This window comes from Pinus tabuliformis, chromosome 7, assembly GCF_031772625.1.
Source record: "Pinus tabuliformis cultivar Carrire ecotype Pingquan chromosome 7, CPIR1, whole genome shotgun sequence".
Taxonomy (NCBI): Eukaryota; Viridiplantae; Streptophyta; class Pinopsida; order Pinales; family Pinaceae; genus Pinus; species Pinus tabuliformis.
This window is the reverse complement of record NC_142293.1, coordinates 472,703,716-472,721,654: the sequence shown is the minus strand read 5'-3', so window position 1 is coordinate 472,721,654 and position 17,939 is coordinate 472,703,716. Positions and strand designations below refer to the sequence as shown.

General features: G+C 38.6%; 1 protein-coding gene across 1 annotated transcript in view; it reads right to left on the bottom strand.

The window, feature by feature from the left end:
* The window catches only part of LOC149248001 (soluble inorganic pyrophosphatase-like), a 99,894-nt gene that overhangs the window by 78,642 nt on the left and 3,313 nt on the right, over positions 1-17,939 (bottom strand). The window contains exon 2 of the mRNA XM_089458327.1: positions 11,527-11,680. Coding sequence (XP_089314453.1) covers positions 11,527-11,653 — 127 coding nt within the window. The 5' untranslated portion in view covers positions 11,654-11,680. The remainder of the gene's footprint in view (positions 1-11,526; positions 11,681-17,939) is intronic.

Below are 17,939 nucleotides of genomic sequence, written 5' to 3'. Positions count from 1 at the left end.
TAGATCTCACTCAAAATCCAGCAGACTTATCTGTTTTTCAGGATTTCAGGATTGGGGGGATTGCAATGTTTCCATTAGATTTTGTCATGTACTAGGGTATGAAACTTATATTTAATCAAGAGAACCAAGCCCTCTATGCAGGGGAGACTCCCAATAATCAAGAGCACGTAGGGTACTAGGGTATGGAACTTGTATTTAATCAAGAGCACTAAGGTTGTTCGACTATGTAGGAGGAGACTCCCAATCAAGCACGAGACAAGAAATTAGAAATTTCTCGTGGCTGATTTTGGATATTGCTATTTTCATGATGTGATCATTCATGAGTAAATGTGATGTAAATTTAGAGACTTATAGTTTATGCATTGACCATTGACAATTTAATCATAATGTAATAAATTAGAATGTATCATGTATGCTTTATGATTGCACATATTTCTTAAATGTCCTAATATATATATATATATATATATATATATATATATATATATATTGTGTTTCCTCGTTTCCAAAATTTGAGGGGTTCACGTTTCGTACCCGTGCCAGTTTCAGAAACTCGTACCCGTTTCCCCGTTTCGTGCAACTTAGGTATAAATACAAGTAAGGTGAGATCATTTCTCATCATCACTTTGGTTTGGATCTCTCTTTTTTAGAGAATGTTGCACTTTTTTCTAGAGGATGAATTCGAGCATTTATGGATGAATTGGAGCATTTATGGATGAATTTTGATGTATGGTCATTGGTCTATCTTCTCTTGGAGCTTCTCTATTGTCATTTGTGAATGGTTGGATATACTCTACTACATGTAAGTACAAAATTTTGATGTTATTCTTGTTACTTTTGTCATATATGCTAGATTGGGATTTTCGTTGTTTTAGGGCCAATTGCTGCATGCAAATTATTGCTTAATATTGTGGGATTGTCTCTATGATAATGTTCTCTCCATGTATGGACCATGTAGTGAGAGTGAAATCTCATAGGGATAAAATCTGACCTTGATAAGTCGTTCCTCTTGTGCATTTGAAGTATAAAAGTTGCAAGATTGCTTTCACTTGACCTAGAGGGTTTGTGAAGTAATTTTGAGGCCTCCTTGACTGGGAACCAAGAAATCTTACACATAATCAACATAGACTCCATTCTCCCAAGGATTAAGGCACTGATCGACTAAAGGTGGTCACCAAAACTCTTATTCTTTCACTTTCTCCCAAGTCTAGCCACATTGGGGTGCCTAGGCCATCAATTTCCCGACAAGCTAGCCACTGAAAAAATTTGATCTCTTAGGATTTCTTGCATTGACCTTTCCTCTAGCCCTCCTCCAAATTTGAAGACATTCCGACAGTGGAATTGGGAGAAAAGCCAAGCCCTAGCTCTGGGACCAAAACTTGCCCTGCCATCCCCAAGGCTAGCACTTCCCAGGGTCAAACCAACATCTTTGAGTAATAACATTTCTTTGATCCTCTCTCCACCTTGTCTAGGGTAAGAATATCATTGGTTGCTACATTCCTTCCTCATACCCTAGACTGGGTCCACTTGGCCCCATTTGATCCCACTCCTTTGAAAGACCATTCTTCAAGAACCATCCGGGATACCAATTCTAACAAGGATTTTAGGGATAAGTCAATGGATATGCGTGACCCGAATAACCCTTTTCCTTGACAAGGATTTTAGGGATTTTCGGGTCACGCATATCCATTGACTTATCCTTCATGGGTGACTCCACACATACCGGGTCTCCTCCCATTGGTGAAAGTCCGTAAATAAAAGGGAGCCTTAGCTAAGGTGGCAGTGGGCTAAGACTCCATTTGTTGCCCTTGGCCTAGCATTTGCCCTTTAGGGATTCCCCTTAGGTCCCCTACTAGTTGGAGCGGTAATACTAACAACATTGTTGCTTACTTAAGGAAACCTTTACTCAAGTGACTGCTTTATGAAATCTTGGACAAGAAGGCTGCTACTTTTGGAGTAATAGAATATTGTTGCAAGAATGTCAAGGAGGAGAATACACCCAATTGCAAGAACCACTTCTGCAGTCAACACCCTCTAACTGCTTCGCTATTTTCCAAAGTTGCCTTATGTCAACAAGTTGTAACTGCCTTCACACTGGATAGATGTATAATTATGGACCTTGATTCGCGCTTGTTCACAAGTGTGCTCCTACCACAATTCAACAAAGGCTGCATTCTAAGAAAAAATATTTCATTGTTCTTTTAGACAAGGAAATGGAACCTTTGTTTATCTTTTTGATCAAACTTGTTTCCCTTTTAACTTGATGTATGATGAGCCTTGTCCTGGATCACTTCTTCCTTTCCTTAAGTTTGCAATGAGGTTCCCAAGAGCTATATCCTTCATATTTCACTGACATGATTTTGTTCTAGACATCCTTCATGTTTCCTATGGTGATGTCACAATCTCTTGTTTCTAATGCTTCCATGATGCCATGATGCATCTTATTATTTATTATAGCCATATCCCATAACATAAGATTTAGAAGCTATGTCAAGACCTTTTGTGAGGGAGACTATCTTAGTCATAGTAGAGATCTCTTACTTCCTCCTTTCTTGGACTTCTTCTCTTTGGCTTCCTCCACTTCTTCGGTGATATGGGCTTTTTCTCTTCCTCTTTTGATATTGTCTCTTTAGGACAATCTTTCTTGTAATGTCCATAACTTTTTCCATCCATAGCATTGAATCTCAGCTATGCTCTTCTTTCTTTTCTAAGGAACAAATTTTCCAAACTTCCCTTTCCTTCCTGCAAATGTTTGAGTCTGTTAACCTTCAACAATTTTTCCCTCAACTTGTCTTCTTTTATCTTACATAGAAACCACAAGTTGTCGAATGAGGTAACTTTCTTATCCCCATAGACATTTGTTAACCTTGTTCATCTGTTAGTGCATTTAGAACAATGATGATTATCTTCTTATCATCTCTCCCAAATCTCACAATTGAGATCTTATGAAGATATTCCTTCATTCTTTGATACCTTCAATTTTTTGTAGATCAGATCTAAGTCATGTGACCTTCTTTGTCGCATCTTTAGAGAATATCCTTACGAGCATATCATATACATCTCTTTGGTGTCTCTAATACTGCTATATGAGGGGTCCTTTCATAAGAATCCCTTTCCATGAATTCAAAGGAGACCTTTTTCATTGATGTGTTCAATGACTTCACTTTCTTCAAGGACTATGTCTATCCTCCTTTTTCATGCAAGGAATTTCGATGACCCAACCAGCTTATAGATCTCCTTGCAAACACAAAGTCATTTTACCAAATTTGATTAAAGAATGAAAGATACTTACTTGACAAGTGAAGATGAAATCTTCATCTTGATCACTTTGATGATGGTTGAAGAAGATGTATTAGTGCTCCCTTTTGGATGATCTTCTTCCAAATGAAAAAGCCTTTCTTCAATAAAGAAGACAACGCCTTTTGATCTAGCTCCTTTTGATGATGGTGATTGATGAGGATTTCTTTGCTGCTTCCTTGGATGATCTTCTTCAAGGGCAAGGATAGGATCCTTGCTTCAATGAGAGGGAACTTGCCTCATAGCTTTGAAGATGATGATAATGCCTTCTTGCTTTCAAGATACTTCAACTACTTTGGTAGTGAATGAGTGCAAATCAGAATTGCTTCTAGGGTTTCGACTTTCTCCAAGATGATGTGATCTTCATCTTTAAAGTCCTTCAAGCTACCTTGCCTTGTAGATAACTTGATGATGACTAGAGGATCCAAAAACTTTTGTTGTTGTAGACTGCTTCTTCGATCTAGGGTTTTATTCTTCAATGTAGATCTTGATCTTTTGCTTTGATAACCTTCGACTTGCTTAGATGCCTTTCTTGAAACTCAATCCTTGAGTGTCTCTTTGATTAGATGCCCTTCCTTTGACTTTATCACCTTAGCTCTGATACCATGTTGAGAAATCTAGGGCATTTGCATTAGGTGATTTCTCTTCTATTAGTGACTACTTGTGAATGCTTTTTACTTGTTTAGATTAGAATCTTCTTCATGTTAGATTATTAGTGTTCTTCTTCATCAAACAGTAACCAATGCATGAACATAAATACACAAGAGACACAGCTTGTAGGCTATAAGCCAGGGCCAAAACCTCTCACCCTTTGAGAGGAAAACCTGCACAAATTCTTCTTATAGAGATTCCAATTGACGAATACCAAGACCAAGACCCTTGACCTATTAGCCACTCCAAGACCAAGATACTAATTCTCTAGACTGTCTTCTCCTTCCTCTTCTCAGTTCCTCCTTCACTTTGACCTTGAGATCATCTCCTCTAACTGTGGTATATATACACTCATCCAAATTGTATCCTTCTGCTATAGCAACGAGACTCTTTCTCAGACATCTGAACCCTTATTACTATTGTTAGCACTCCTTAGTTTCCCAAGGCTGAAAAAGGAAGCCAAGGAGGTAACCTCAGACCAACTTTTGACTTGGTAGCTAGCCCTACCAAATCAGAGAGGGCTCTCTCAAAAACAATCTCACAGTCAATGGAAGTGACTGAAGAATATGTAGATCTTAGGCTAGGTATTTGGCACAGTAGGGTTTGATTTAGGGTTTGTTAGATCAAGGTCATAGATCTAGGAACTAGGTCAGGGTTTCGAATGATCAATTGCAGGGATGAAAATGAGGCAACGTAGGTATGTTTAGTGACATATTTGGGTTGTCATTGTGGTATAGGGTTTAAAAATGAAGGATCAAAATGAGCATATGACTATGAATTCATTCATCGGAAGAAATGGAACATAAACAGGAAGATCTCATCAAAACAGAGCATAAAATTTATGAATTTTGCTTAAAAACTAATGAGATGATCACATGAAAGCATACATATGGTTGCAAGGAGAAATAAACATTCAAATTGATGATAAAACTAAGAAGAAACATTGTCAATAAGCATACCACAGGAATCCCAAGATTATAGTTGCAACTGTCTTTAATATCACTGTAAAATGGTGTACACTAGCTCCACACTATGATTACCAAGTATCCAACCCTCTCTATCAGTTCATTCTGACTACATATAGATGCAAAACAACATTCCCCCTCTGAGGGGTTGAATCCTCCTTCCTAGGAACTAATTACACAATCTTCTCTAACCATTGCCAAAAAAACTAGGGAGGTTAGAAACCAATTCCCTTTTTACACTAACTGACTTAGTTTGACTTTGAAAGCATTTATTACAAGGAAATTAACTCTAACCATCACTAGAATATTTAATTACATCATGTAAAATCATTAAAAGACTAATTACATCTACCAAGGTCAACTCTTGACCATCAAAACGCAGAAACAGGCCTCCTCCACAGAAGCGTAGCGAATGATTGCAGAAGCGTAGCGAACTTTGGCAAGATGTTTTGATGACCTTGAAGTGGTTTTGAACTTCGCTGATGACCTAGGAAGATAGTTTAGGATGTCTACTACACCCTAGGACCTTTAAGTCACCAAAACTCCATCATTAAGACTCCTCAAAACTGATTTGAAAACAAGTACTCCAGAAGCGCAGCGAGTCCTCCAGAAGTGCAGCGAAAAGATAGGGGTCAAAGATGAATTGATATCTTCTTAACCATAACAATTTTTACAAAACTGGGAGAGGTTTTTGTAGATAAGGTTGTTGTAAAGAAAAACCTCTCTCAATGTTGTGAAATTCATTCCCATCTTCTTGGAATTCGTGCCAAAAAAGAATGACTAAAACAGGCAATTAAATAGGAGAATTTGATTTTCTGAAATATGCCTCCAATAAAGTTTGAATATCTCCCAATCCATGAAAGTTTGAAATATGCCTCCAAGAAAGTTTGAATATCTCTCAATCCATGAAACCTATGTAGAAACTAAAGGAGGTTATTGTGATTCGATCTGTCCTTAACAAAAACCTCCTTTGGTTTTCCAAAATTCATCTTCATTTGGTCTAAAACCACTTTTGAAAATGATGACCAAAAACAGAGTCAAAAGCGAAGTGACTCTCTTGTAGCAACTTGTATTTTGAGCATATCTCCCAAATCATAAAGTATATTCAAAAACTGAGAGAGATTATTGTTTTTGGGTATGTTATGAACAAAAACCTCCTCCAGTTTTCAAAAATACTTTCCCATTTGTTCAGAATCCAATCTTGAAGTTGGTGCAGCAAGCAGTTGCTAAGTTTCTACACTGTGTGCACCGAAATTCAAAATTTCGAAATTTTCAAAACTTTTTGTTTTCTCCTTTGTTGTTTACCTTGTCTTCAAAATTGCTCAACATCAATTGGAGCTTTGCCCTTTTGATCTACCTTGCTTGCTGATTGGGGGTCTTCTTGTTGTTTACCTTGTTGCATTAGGGTTAACATTAAGTGCATGTTCTCTTGTCGTAGGAAAGCTACCATGAAGTTTGCTTTTGCTAGATGATCCTTCAACTCTTTAATCTGTGCATCTTTTTCTTACATCATGTCATGACTTTGATTTTGATAAGAAGCCCTAGTTTGAAATAGGAAAAGGAAAGGGAATGACGCTGCAAAACAGGAGAAAAGCGTAGCAAGTTGGGGGAGAGAAATGAAGGGGAAGGGGAGTGAAATAATTTGTAGGAAAATTTTGGGAGATGGGGATGAGCGTTAGGAAGAGGAGGGAAGTGGAATTTCTTAGAATGTGTGAGGGAAGAAGGGGAAAAAATGAAAAACACAGTGAAAACCCAGAAACGTAGCAAAAGAGCAACAAGGGCTTGGATTTTTGGGGAAAAATGATGGGATGAGGGAAATATGTATGGGAAATGGTTGGGGAGGGTTTAATAAGTGTATACAAATATATTTGGGCAAAAAACTAGGGAACTTCTCCTTGGAATGAAGCAAAGACCATGAAATCTTAAAAACGCAGCATAAAACCCTAAGAGAGGGATTTCATCATTTTTTGAAAGAAATCACTGCATGAGAGCACTGATGAATACTTCACTTACTTGTTTAGGAGAGTTAAAAACTAGTTGAATGAGAAATAACCTGTTGCTTGCTTGCTTTGACCTTCAAACTCAAAAACGTAGCGAATGTCCAGAAGCACGGCGAGCTGATGGGCAAGGTGTTTTGATGATGAATATCGATGCTCTGAAGGCTGAGATGAGACACAATAGTGGAGAAGAACTCTTGGAGGATGAAATGAAGCTGTTGAATGCTTGGATGGTCTTTTAATAGCTTGAAACTCGATTTTTTGCTTTGGTGGTGGTGTAACACCACATGTACTTCTCAGAAATGACATGATGAGGTGATTGTACTGCAACATAATTTCTTCACAAGGAAATGGTACCTTGATTCTTTTTGTCCCTAAGTTGCTAACTCCCATGATGGTGACCCAAATGATGAACATGACTCTCTTTTTGCTTTTGATGACTGATATAATGATGACAATCAAAGGTGAATCCTAGACCATGACCTATATGATGATACATTAACTCTTTTGATGACCTAGGACACCTAAATGATGACATGACCATGATGAGTGATGATGACCTTGAGCAAGTGGAGGGAGTAGCAATGACCTAGACAGAAACCAATGACCATTTGACAACTAAGAGGTATCAAATTTTATTTGAAAATATAACAATTTGACCTAATGACCCTATCAATCACATGGAAAGAGTACATTTGATCACCAGAACTAATGGACACTAACAACTGTGATATCCTTTCATCACTGATCTGGGTCCTTATGTACTTTGTCACTGCAACTGTGATCTGAATTCCTTGACCTTCAGAGATCCAAACTTCTTGTGATCCGAGCTTCTGTGATCTGCATTTATCACTGCCTCAGCCCACCCGAAAATCTCAAAGATGTATCTGAGCTTCATTGTCATTTGTCACCCAAAATATCAGAAAGATCTAAATTCTCTGCACTGTGTTAATATCTGAATTGTTCATTGTACCCATCTGAATTCCATCTGAACCTCTAACAATAGATATTATCCGAAAATCTCAAAGACAAATCCGAATTTTTACTGTGGAAATGCGAAGAGTCTACCCACGTATTTATAGTGGTTTGTCCATAAATAAGTCGACTTGTACTTATGAAGAGGTGTGTCTTTATATAAGTTGAGCCGACATGATTTTCTTATGCATATTGAGGCCGACATCAAGAGGAGTATTAGTTCTTGTCATTGGAGGGCTTTCTAGACATATTATAGACTCAAATACATTGTTATATCCCCAAGAAGGGTTCTTCATACATGACATAGACTCTTTGACTTTTAATGACCAATCCTAGGGCTCTCAATGGGAGCCATCTAAAAAAAAATCACTTGCTCATGAAACCCATGAAACAAGGCTTACAATAATAATTTTATTTTCTTCATTACATCATTTACAAAAGTCACAATTACATGTCATTATGAAGACCGAACCTAGTTACACTTTTCAACACCCCCCTATGCATCTCCTTCCACCCACGTCCCCCAATCCTGGAGTCTTGGTGGAACCTAGCTTTAAATGGCCCTAGTTGCAGGCATTGACTAAAAAACAGAAGTTTGGCCAACCTAATTCTAAGTTCAAAATCAAAATATTGAAGAAAAGTAATAGTGTTCCAACTACTAATGATCTAAGCTTTCTTTATGATCTATTTGAGAATATGGAAATAATTAATTTAGAATTGGAAGCTTTCTCCCTCAAGCAATGTATGTCAGAGCGCCAAGTTCAAGACCAGTGATAGCCCAGTTTATTGCAACCTTTACTCACCTAATATGTAATGCGAGCAAATAGCATTGATTTTGTTATGCCAATTGCATCTAACTCAAGTAGTTGGGGAGGAGATACATTATCCTCCCCACCTTGTTGAAAATGGTTGCGAGAGAAGGTCTTCTCTGGCTTGTGCCTTGGCCAGAGAGAGACCACAAATAGTCTTCCTTTGACCATGGACAAGTTCGTGGAGATGGACGAGTCTGCAGAGATTGTAAACTCATGCATGGAGTTGGATGAACAATTAAGCGGACTTTCAACAGGCAGTTCGAGTTTGGAAATGACGAGTTGGAGAGCCTCAATCTTGATTGAGAAAAGGACGAGTTAAACTAGTAGTTGACTTAGTTAACAAGTCAATCTCAACTCGTGTTCTAAATTTGTACTTGCCAGATTTAGCATGGATCGAATCAATAAAAGGAGGACGAAGGCACAAGTTTGTAATCATTATTGTTGCACGAGTTTGTGTGTGAGAGCTTCTTGTTGAGAGTGCGTACCTTGGAGGAGCCAATATGCAGAGCATAGAGAGACTTTCTTGCTGCCAGATTGCGCTAGGATTTAGGAGGTCCGTCCTAAATAATAGGGGCCAGACTGCGCTAGGAAATAGGAGGTCTCCTGCACAAGGAAAGAGGACCAGGCAGGCCGCAAGGAAGTGGGAGCTGGGTCAAGGTCTTTGCAGGGTGTTTCTAGCTAGTGTAGCAGTGAGAACAAGTGAGTTTTCAAGTGAAATAGTTCGCCTTGTACGAGATCTAATTGCTCAAACTCTATCAATAAAATTATACAGCAAGGAGACCGTTTTTCCAGTTGGGTTTCCCGAGAAAAATTATTGTGTCTCTTGTGTGACTGTGTTTTTATCTCTGCGTTTTATTCTGCTGCTTATCTATTGTTAAGAAAATTGTGTCATGGTGAAATAACATTTAGTTTCAGACTATTCATATAAGCAGTTGCAGGATTTCCATGGAAAATTAACACACCCGGGTTCAAACCCCACTTGTGACATGTTTCAGTTTTTGTGAATTAATTGTTGCTGAGGCTGTCAGCCATGAGAAATTTCTTATCTTCCTTACAAGAAGGATAGTGGGGTGAATAGTTACGTGTAAAAAAACATTGATTTCATTATGTGCCAACCCAAATCTGAGGGTAAGAATTCTATTTATGCTGTGCCGACCAAATAATAAAATATGTTTATGCTGTACCTGTAGATGCGAACGATAAGGTCAGCCAAGTGGCTGATTGTTTCATGAAGAGGGAATTTATAAATTGCACAATGCAACCTATGCCTAATTCCTGAGTTTCTTTGGATTTAAATTCTTAGAAAGGTTTACAACACTTTGTCTCATAGCACAAGCTACAATGCTCCACTCAATATTCAACAGAAATTGTGAACAAGGGGCTGGTGGAAGACATAGCTGCCAGGTGGGTGATCGGCAAAAATCAGTGAGAACATTGGCTCTGCCTTGCTGAAAATTGGTATAATCAAGTGCATTACTCATCCATTGGTATATCTCCTTATGATTATGAACAAAAGAGAATCCAAATATCAAAAATTGGCCTCAAGATGAATTTAAGGTACTGGCTGCCCGGGAGTTATTAGAAAAAGTCAAAATATTTCAGCTACCTTAAAGATCATCTTGAAGGTTGTCCAAAAAAGGATGATGTTGCAAGTGAATAAGAAGTAAACTGATAAAGAATTTGAGATATGAAGATTGATATACCTATGCTTGAATCCTTACTAGGAGAGAAGACTTACTAGTCTAAGATTAGAATCTAGGTTTCTTGCAAGAAAAGTCTCACCATTTGATATTTTGATTCAAAATCTATCATAATGTTATGTAAAACATACGAAACGGCATGCACTTTATTCTTACGAGAATCCAATCCTGTTGTGAACTATGTCCAGCAAGCTTCATATTTCTTGCTTAGCTAATGTGGGATCTAGCTTTTATGCAGGCCTAATTTCGTTGAACAGTTTTACTTGTATAAGTAAGCGTTAATATCAGTATTCCACAGTATTTTCAGCATAGTTCAATAATAGAAATTTGAGACTGCAGTCTCTTCCCTATATTATATTATTATTTTTTATTAATACAAGGGATCCAAATATCTTCCTGTGACATCTTCCTGTGACCAGTCTATTAATCTGTATCCCATCCAAGGAAAAAAGGCTGTAAACGCAATAAGTAGTGTATAAGTAACCGTTACATGACAGGTAACAAGGAAGAAACCTAGCAAGTCATTAACAGTTTTACCAATTGCCTTTTAAACTGCAGATCCTTCCACATATGACATCATTCTTAGTGAAAGAGAAGCCACTTAAATGCTTATGTTAATCATATCATCTCTTAACTGCAACGATATGCACAGGCATTCCAATCCCGTTATCCCTGATAGTATTACATGATTAAACAAGGAACCAACTGCACAAGACTAGATGGTTATCGTTTCTAGCAATGCCATAACCCATAATGCTATTTCAAGCCAATCTCTGATCTGATCAGACCATTTTCGAAAAGTAAAATATTTTATTCATGCAGCATATATCTTTGTAACCATATGCCACAATGCCTACATAGAATAAACACCCACTAACAGATCCATTACAAGCTCGGGGTTAGAATTGCCAATTAATTTATGGCATCAGTGCTAGAACAGATATAGTGTGTTTAACCTTATAATGCAATTAGGTTCTTCCACAACGAAAATTTTGTGGAAGCCAATTACTATATACTAGAAGTCAGAATATCAAAAAGCAATGCATCAGATCAACAGAAGCATAAGGTTCATAACCGAGATCATGTCATAATACTCCTACAAACCTTGCTGATATAAATAAGTACTCACCAATTTCAAGGTCATGCCATGGATGTGCTGCAACTGATCGCCGAGTCATGGAAGAAAGAATGCGTTCATTCAACACAATGTCAGGAAACCCAGAGCTCGCACTACAATCTCCATGAGAAGTAGCCATAGCTCAACAGTAGCAAAGGCCCCTTACCTGTTTCAGAGACACTCCAATTAAATTATTGCATATAGCCAATGTTATAATTCAGCAATTCAGCAATACTGAAGAGAATCAAATTTTTCCATAATTATACAGCATTGACCCATACTAGTCCCCATACCCTCCATAGATTTTTTTATTATATTGTTTTAACAGATTGTTTAAAACTTACTAAACACTTTTTTCAATACAACTTTGAACTTTTCTGAAGAAACTTTTCAAGTGCACAAATGGAGACAAGTATGCGTGGACTAGCTTCCATGGACTTCATCCTTAAGTAAATTAACTTGGATGTTTAAGATTATTAAACATACAGTATAATTCACTTTGGATCATACGAGATAGTAATGTCTCGATACTGTTTTGGTCCAAAACATATTTTTATTTAAATAAAAATATACTTACTATCAAAACATTACTAATTTTTCTCTTAGCTTGAAAAAAAAAATTCCCTTGGAACCATGGTACAGTGACTAGAAAGTCGAAACTACATGATAATATAATGATCCCAGGCATTGTTTCTTGATGGTTGCCTATTTGGAATTCCGATTTTTAAAAAAGTTCGAAAGGTTTAGAGAGGTAAAATGCGTAAAATTATACTTAAAATTCTACATATTACTTATAAGTTCAATTAAACATAGAAAAATACATGAACATACAAAGTACTTTTTTCCTTTGAAAAAGAGGTTTTAGGTTTTTTTTTGTTGCTGGTTTTTAAGAAAAGGTTCGAAGATTCAGTCCAAAAGGTTGATGGTGTAGCCGACCATGAGCTAGGTCTGGCTGAACCTGGCAACCATGATCGAAAGGACCATCTTATTTGTGGACTTCTTTGGATTTGTATGAAAACAGTGCTGAGGCACCATAAACGCTGATGATAAAATACAAGAATTGAAACATTAAATATTCACTTGCATGGATGCAATTATGACCAGGAACATTTTAGGAACCATTTTAGTAGCAGAAAGCGCTGAATTCGACTCCATGAAGTATTTTCTGCTGTTTTGATAAGAATAGTATGCTGGAAAATTAATCATACGAGAAAAATAAATTCTAAAACAAGCAGCATCTCCATTGAACGGGTCAATTCAAGAGGCATATACAAATGAAATTAAACGAAATAAAGTAAAACAAATCCGGAAGGCGGGAAGAGAGCGGAAAACCAGGGTTGAGGGTTTCTGCGCGGGATTTTCTCCATGGACGGGTGCAGAGGAGGGAGCTCCACTCCCTCCTACAGTGAGGTAGTGGTTAACAAGAGCAAGACACCTCCAGATTCAAGCAGAGGTAACACGATGGAAGGAGGAAAAAATTGGGAAGAGGAAACAGAAAGTAACAAGGAGAAGGAGAAGGATGGCACAAAGGACAAAGAGGAAAATGACAAAAAACAGGGAACAAAAGACAGGAAACAACAGGGACCGTGCAAGCCCAAAGCTGAAGTCACTCCTAGAGTAATCTTAAATAACCCTGAGCTGCAGGCCCACAGGGAGCACATGCAGACTTATGCAATCATATGCAAATTCATGGGACTATGGCCCACCGAAAAGGCTTTACAAACATGGATCAGATACCACTAGAAGCCTAAAGGAAGCATTGATCTTCATCTAGGATCCAAGGGTTTTTTCACTATGGTGTTTGCAAACATTGAGGACAAAGACAGAGTGTTTGAAGGTGGGCCCTACTTCTATGCAGCAGCAGGGCTCTACATGCGGTCGTGGATGATGAACTTCGTGCCGGAGCGGGAAACCTTTACCTCAGTCCCGGTTTGGGTAAGACTCTATTCGCTACCTCTGGATTATTGGCAAATAGAATCACTAACAGCCATAGGAAATAAATTAGGGAGGTATGTCAAAACTTCTGAAGCCACAAGAAGGGGAAAATATACCTCCTTTGCCAGGATTTGTGTAGAGATGGACCTATCTGGAGCACTTCCGGACGAGGTCATATTGGAGGTTTATGATGAGGAATGGGTGCAGACGGTTGACTACGAGCATATTCCATTTAGATGTCGAAAATGTCATGAACACGGGCACCTTCTTAGAGACTGTCCTCTCAGTAAGGCAGAGAACAAAAGCAAACCTAACACAATGAAAGAAACAGATGGCTTTCACAAAGTAGCTCACAAAGGTAAAAACGGAAAAAAAGGGCCAAAACATCACCAAAGTGGAGACCAAAAAGTGAGGCCAAATCAGTTCCATGTTCTTGAAGAGGAGGAAGATGCAGCAGTTGAAAATCAAGTTATGAAGGATGGAGATGATAAGCAGGAAAAGGAAGAAGAACAAGATCAGGAACAGGTAAAGGAAAAACAGAAAGGGATCATGATGAGTGAATTAGAGATGGATATGGATCAGGAAATGACCCAGAGTGAGATGGAAATGGAAGACAATGAGTTACAAGAGATTCTCGACAGAGAAAACCTAGATCTAGAAGGGTTCTTGAGTAAGGGAACAACAGGTGGAGTAGAATCTCTACCACAAGAGGAATGCAATCGAATAAAGCAGTTATTCTTATGGAAAACTCAGACAAAGGGCTTGGGAGAAGATAACAACATTGAAAGACAGGGCAAGCAGGGAATGAAAGCGGTAAAATCAACTCGAATTGGCTCCAAGAAACCCGGGGAAAAAAAGGGGCAGAAAAAAGCAGAACGAGCTATTAATGGAATGTGGAAAGCTCATGATAGACTCAGGTAAGATGAAAGACCTAACCAGTTACTCCTTTACCAATCAGTAATTATGAAGTTTACAACTTGGAACATCAGAGGTCTAGGAAGCAAAAGAAAACAGAGAATGTTGAATAATAGAATGAAACAGGTAGCCCCGGATATAAAAACGAAATGCTCTGTTCAAAAGATAAGACAAATCCATAGTAAGTGGCTCAGCAGATATGAGTTTATAGAAGTCAAAGCAGAAAATACAGCAGGGGGTATCCTCATCCTTTGGAATCCCCAAAAAATAGGTATTATTGATGCGGAGGCATCAAGGAATTATTTATCAGTTGTTATACAGCCAGTAGGAGACAGGGACACTTATCTTGTAACAAATGTTTATGGCCCTCAAAGGTTAGATGACAAAATCAAGTTTATTGAGTCCTTAGTGGACCTTCGAAATAGATTTGCAGGGCTACCGTGGGTTATAGGAGGAGATTTCAACATGATTAGATCTCTCTCGGAGAAAAAAGGGGGCACAAGAGCACTAAACAAAGATTCCTCAGCTTTCCAATGTTTTTCAGAAAACATGAAGCTGGTAGACATTGAGACAAATAATGGTCTTTGCACTTGGAACAATAAAAGAGGAGGGGATTCCCAGGTAGCTTCCAAGCTAGACAGATTCATGATCTCTGAAGAGCTCATGCTTCTAGACAAGGAAATAATAGCAGATATTCTTCCTTTTGGAGGCTCAGATCACTGGCCGATTCAAATGGAGATCAAGGGCATTGGCACCCCAAGAAACAAACCGTTTAGGTTTGAAAATATTTGGCTTTCACACCCGGATTTCATCAGCAACATTGGAAAATGGTGGGCTGAAGACCTGTAGATTCAGGGATCATCCATGTTCATACTACATAAGAGATTAAAACACATCAAGCAGAAGCTAAAGGAATGGAACCAGAAGGAATTTGGCAATATTTTCACAAGTAAAAAAATTGTGGAAAACAATCCTAGAGACCAACCAAGCTCTGATCAAGAATGGCTTTGATAAAGACAAAAATGATCAAGCAGAGAAATATCACCAAGAATGGGAAATGTTGTGTAAACAAGAAGAAATTTTTTGGAAACAAAAATCCAGGGTTCTATGGCTAAAAGAAGGAGAACGAAATACTAAATTTTTCCACAGATCTACCATTGAAACAGAACTCACAACAGAATCTCTTCGATCAAGGACGAGAATGGCCAAATTCTTCAATCCCATGAGGAGATAGATGCAGTGTTAGTAAAGCATTTTCGGGACATTGCCAAGGAAAACTTTTCAGGAAGAGAACCTTTCATTAAGAACTTAATTAAACATATACCTAAACTAGTATCCAGAGAGGATAATTGTAATCTCAACAGACCTGTGACTGAACAGGAGATTAGTGAGGTCCTCAAGGAAATGCAAAATGGCAAGGCACCAGGTCCGGATGGATTTAATGTGGATTTCTTCAAAGCCTGCTGGAATATTGTTAAAAGGGATATTGTCGAGATTGTCGAAGACTCTAGGCGGAACAAGACCATTTTGAAAGCTCTCAATACCTCCTTTATTGCCCTTATTCCAAAACAGGATAATGCTCAAACACCAGAGAGATACAGGCCCATCGCCTTATGCAATGTTGTCTACAAGATAATTTCCAAGGTTGTGGCTAACAGACTCAAACCCCTGCTGCCCACGCTCATCTCCGGGGAACAAACAAGGTACGTAGAAGGAAGACAAATTCTGGACAACATAATTCAAGCTCACGAGGTGGTTCACTCGTTAACTTGCAACAAGAGAGCGAGCATGATCATGCAACTGGACATAGCCAAAGCATATGACAAAGTAAATTGGATGTACATCAAAAAAGTGCTCACAGCGTTTGGTTTCGATCATAATTGGGTCAGATGGGTCATGGCCCTTGTGACTTCTTCCAGCTTTTCAATTTTAGTGAATGGCTCTCCTTCTGAACTTTTTCTCCCTTCCAGGGGTCTTAGACAGGGAGATCCACTTTCTCCTTTTCTCTTCATCCTCATGATGGAAGGGCTGGGGCGGTCCATCAAGCATGCAAGAGTAATGGGAAAAATTCAAGGACTCCAACTTTCGGAGAATGGGCAAGTTCTGACTCATCAACAGTTTGTAGATGATACCATGTTACAGGGAATTCCCACAGTTAAAGAAGCACTTGCTTACAAACAAATTTTGAATGACTTCGCGAAGGCTACAGGTATGGAAGTAAACCTTTCCAAATCAAAAGTCTTTTTCTTTAACACTCATATTGCCATCCAGAGAAATGTCTCCAGAATTTTAGGCTTTCAAAGAGAATCCCTTCCCTCTAAGTATTTGGGAGTTCCTCTTACAGCTAAACCCCGACACAAGAGTATATGGGATCCTCTAGTAACTAAAATGCAAGACAAAGTCAGGAAATGGACAAATAGATCTTTAAATTTAGCTGGTAGATTGGTTCTTACTAAAGCAGTTCTCCAAGCGATCCCAATCTTTATGCTATCAGCCCTCCCAACTCCAATAGGAGTCTTACAGCAATTTTGGAATATTCAACGAGATTTTCTTTGGGGCAAAGAGGAAACAAGGAAAAAATGGGCTTTAGTCTCATGGGAAAAGATCTGCAAACCCAAGAACCAAGGAGGCCTGGGTTTGGACAATCCTGAGATTCTCAACAAGGCTCTTGGAGCCAAACTTTGGTGGAGGTGGGTTAAGGATCCTAAAGCTCAATGGGCAAGCATCTGGAAGGAAAAATATGCCAATGCCTGGCCGGCTTCTGAAATCATACGTATGACTGGAACAGTGAAAGGCTCCCCCATATGGAACAAGGCCTGGGAGAATAGAGAAGTGGTTCAAAAAAATAGTTTCTGGGAAATCAGAGAGGGAGATCTGGCACTTTTCTGGGAGGACAAATGGCAACAAGAACCTAATCTACTGAAGGAAGAATTTTTAGGCCTCAAGCATGAGACTGACAATCAAGGTTTAGTAAAGGTGAAAGGCTTTCGGGAGAATCCACATAATGTTGGAAAATGGAGAATTTGGAAAAAAATAGAGGGCAGAGAGGATATGACCCTCAACAGTAAAGCAGAGTCCCTTAAGAGAATGTTGGACTAGAGAATAATTTCAGTAACGGAAGGGCAGGACCAACTGAGATGGGGTAACAACAAAGAGGGCAATTTTAATATTAAGGAAGCTAAAGGTTTTCTCCTTGATCAGGAACCCCAAGCTCCAAATAAAACTTGGCAGAAGCTTTGGAGACACAAAGGTTGGATGAAAATCAAACTCTTCATGTGGTTAGTTCACCACAGGAAAATTTTAACCTGGGACAACCTTAAAAAAAGGGGCATGTTGGGACCCTCCAGATGTCATCTCTGTGAGACCCATGAGGAGACTATCGAGCATCTTCTCAACAGTTGTATCTTCACCGACAGGATATGGGATTTTTTTACCAACATCTTCAAACAGTCTGATAGAGACAAAGAAAGTATTGCTAACACTCTTAACAATTGGAGGAATAATTTTTCTGATAATGAAGTTCTCAATTCAGCCTGGGATCTCTTGCTGAGCTTCATTATTTGGAATGTGTGGAA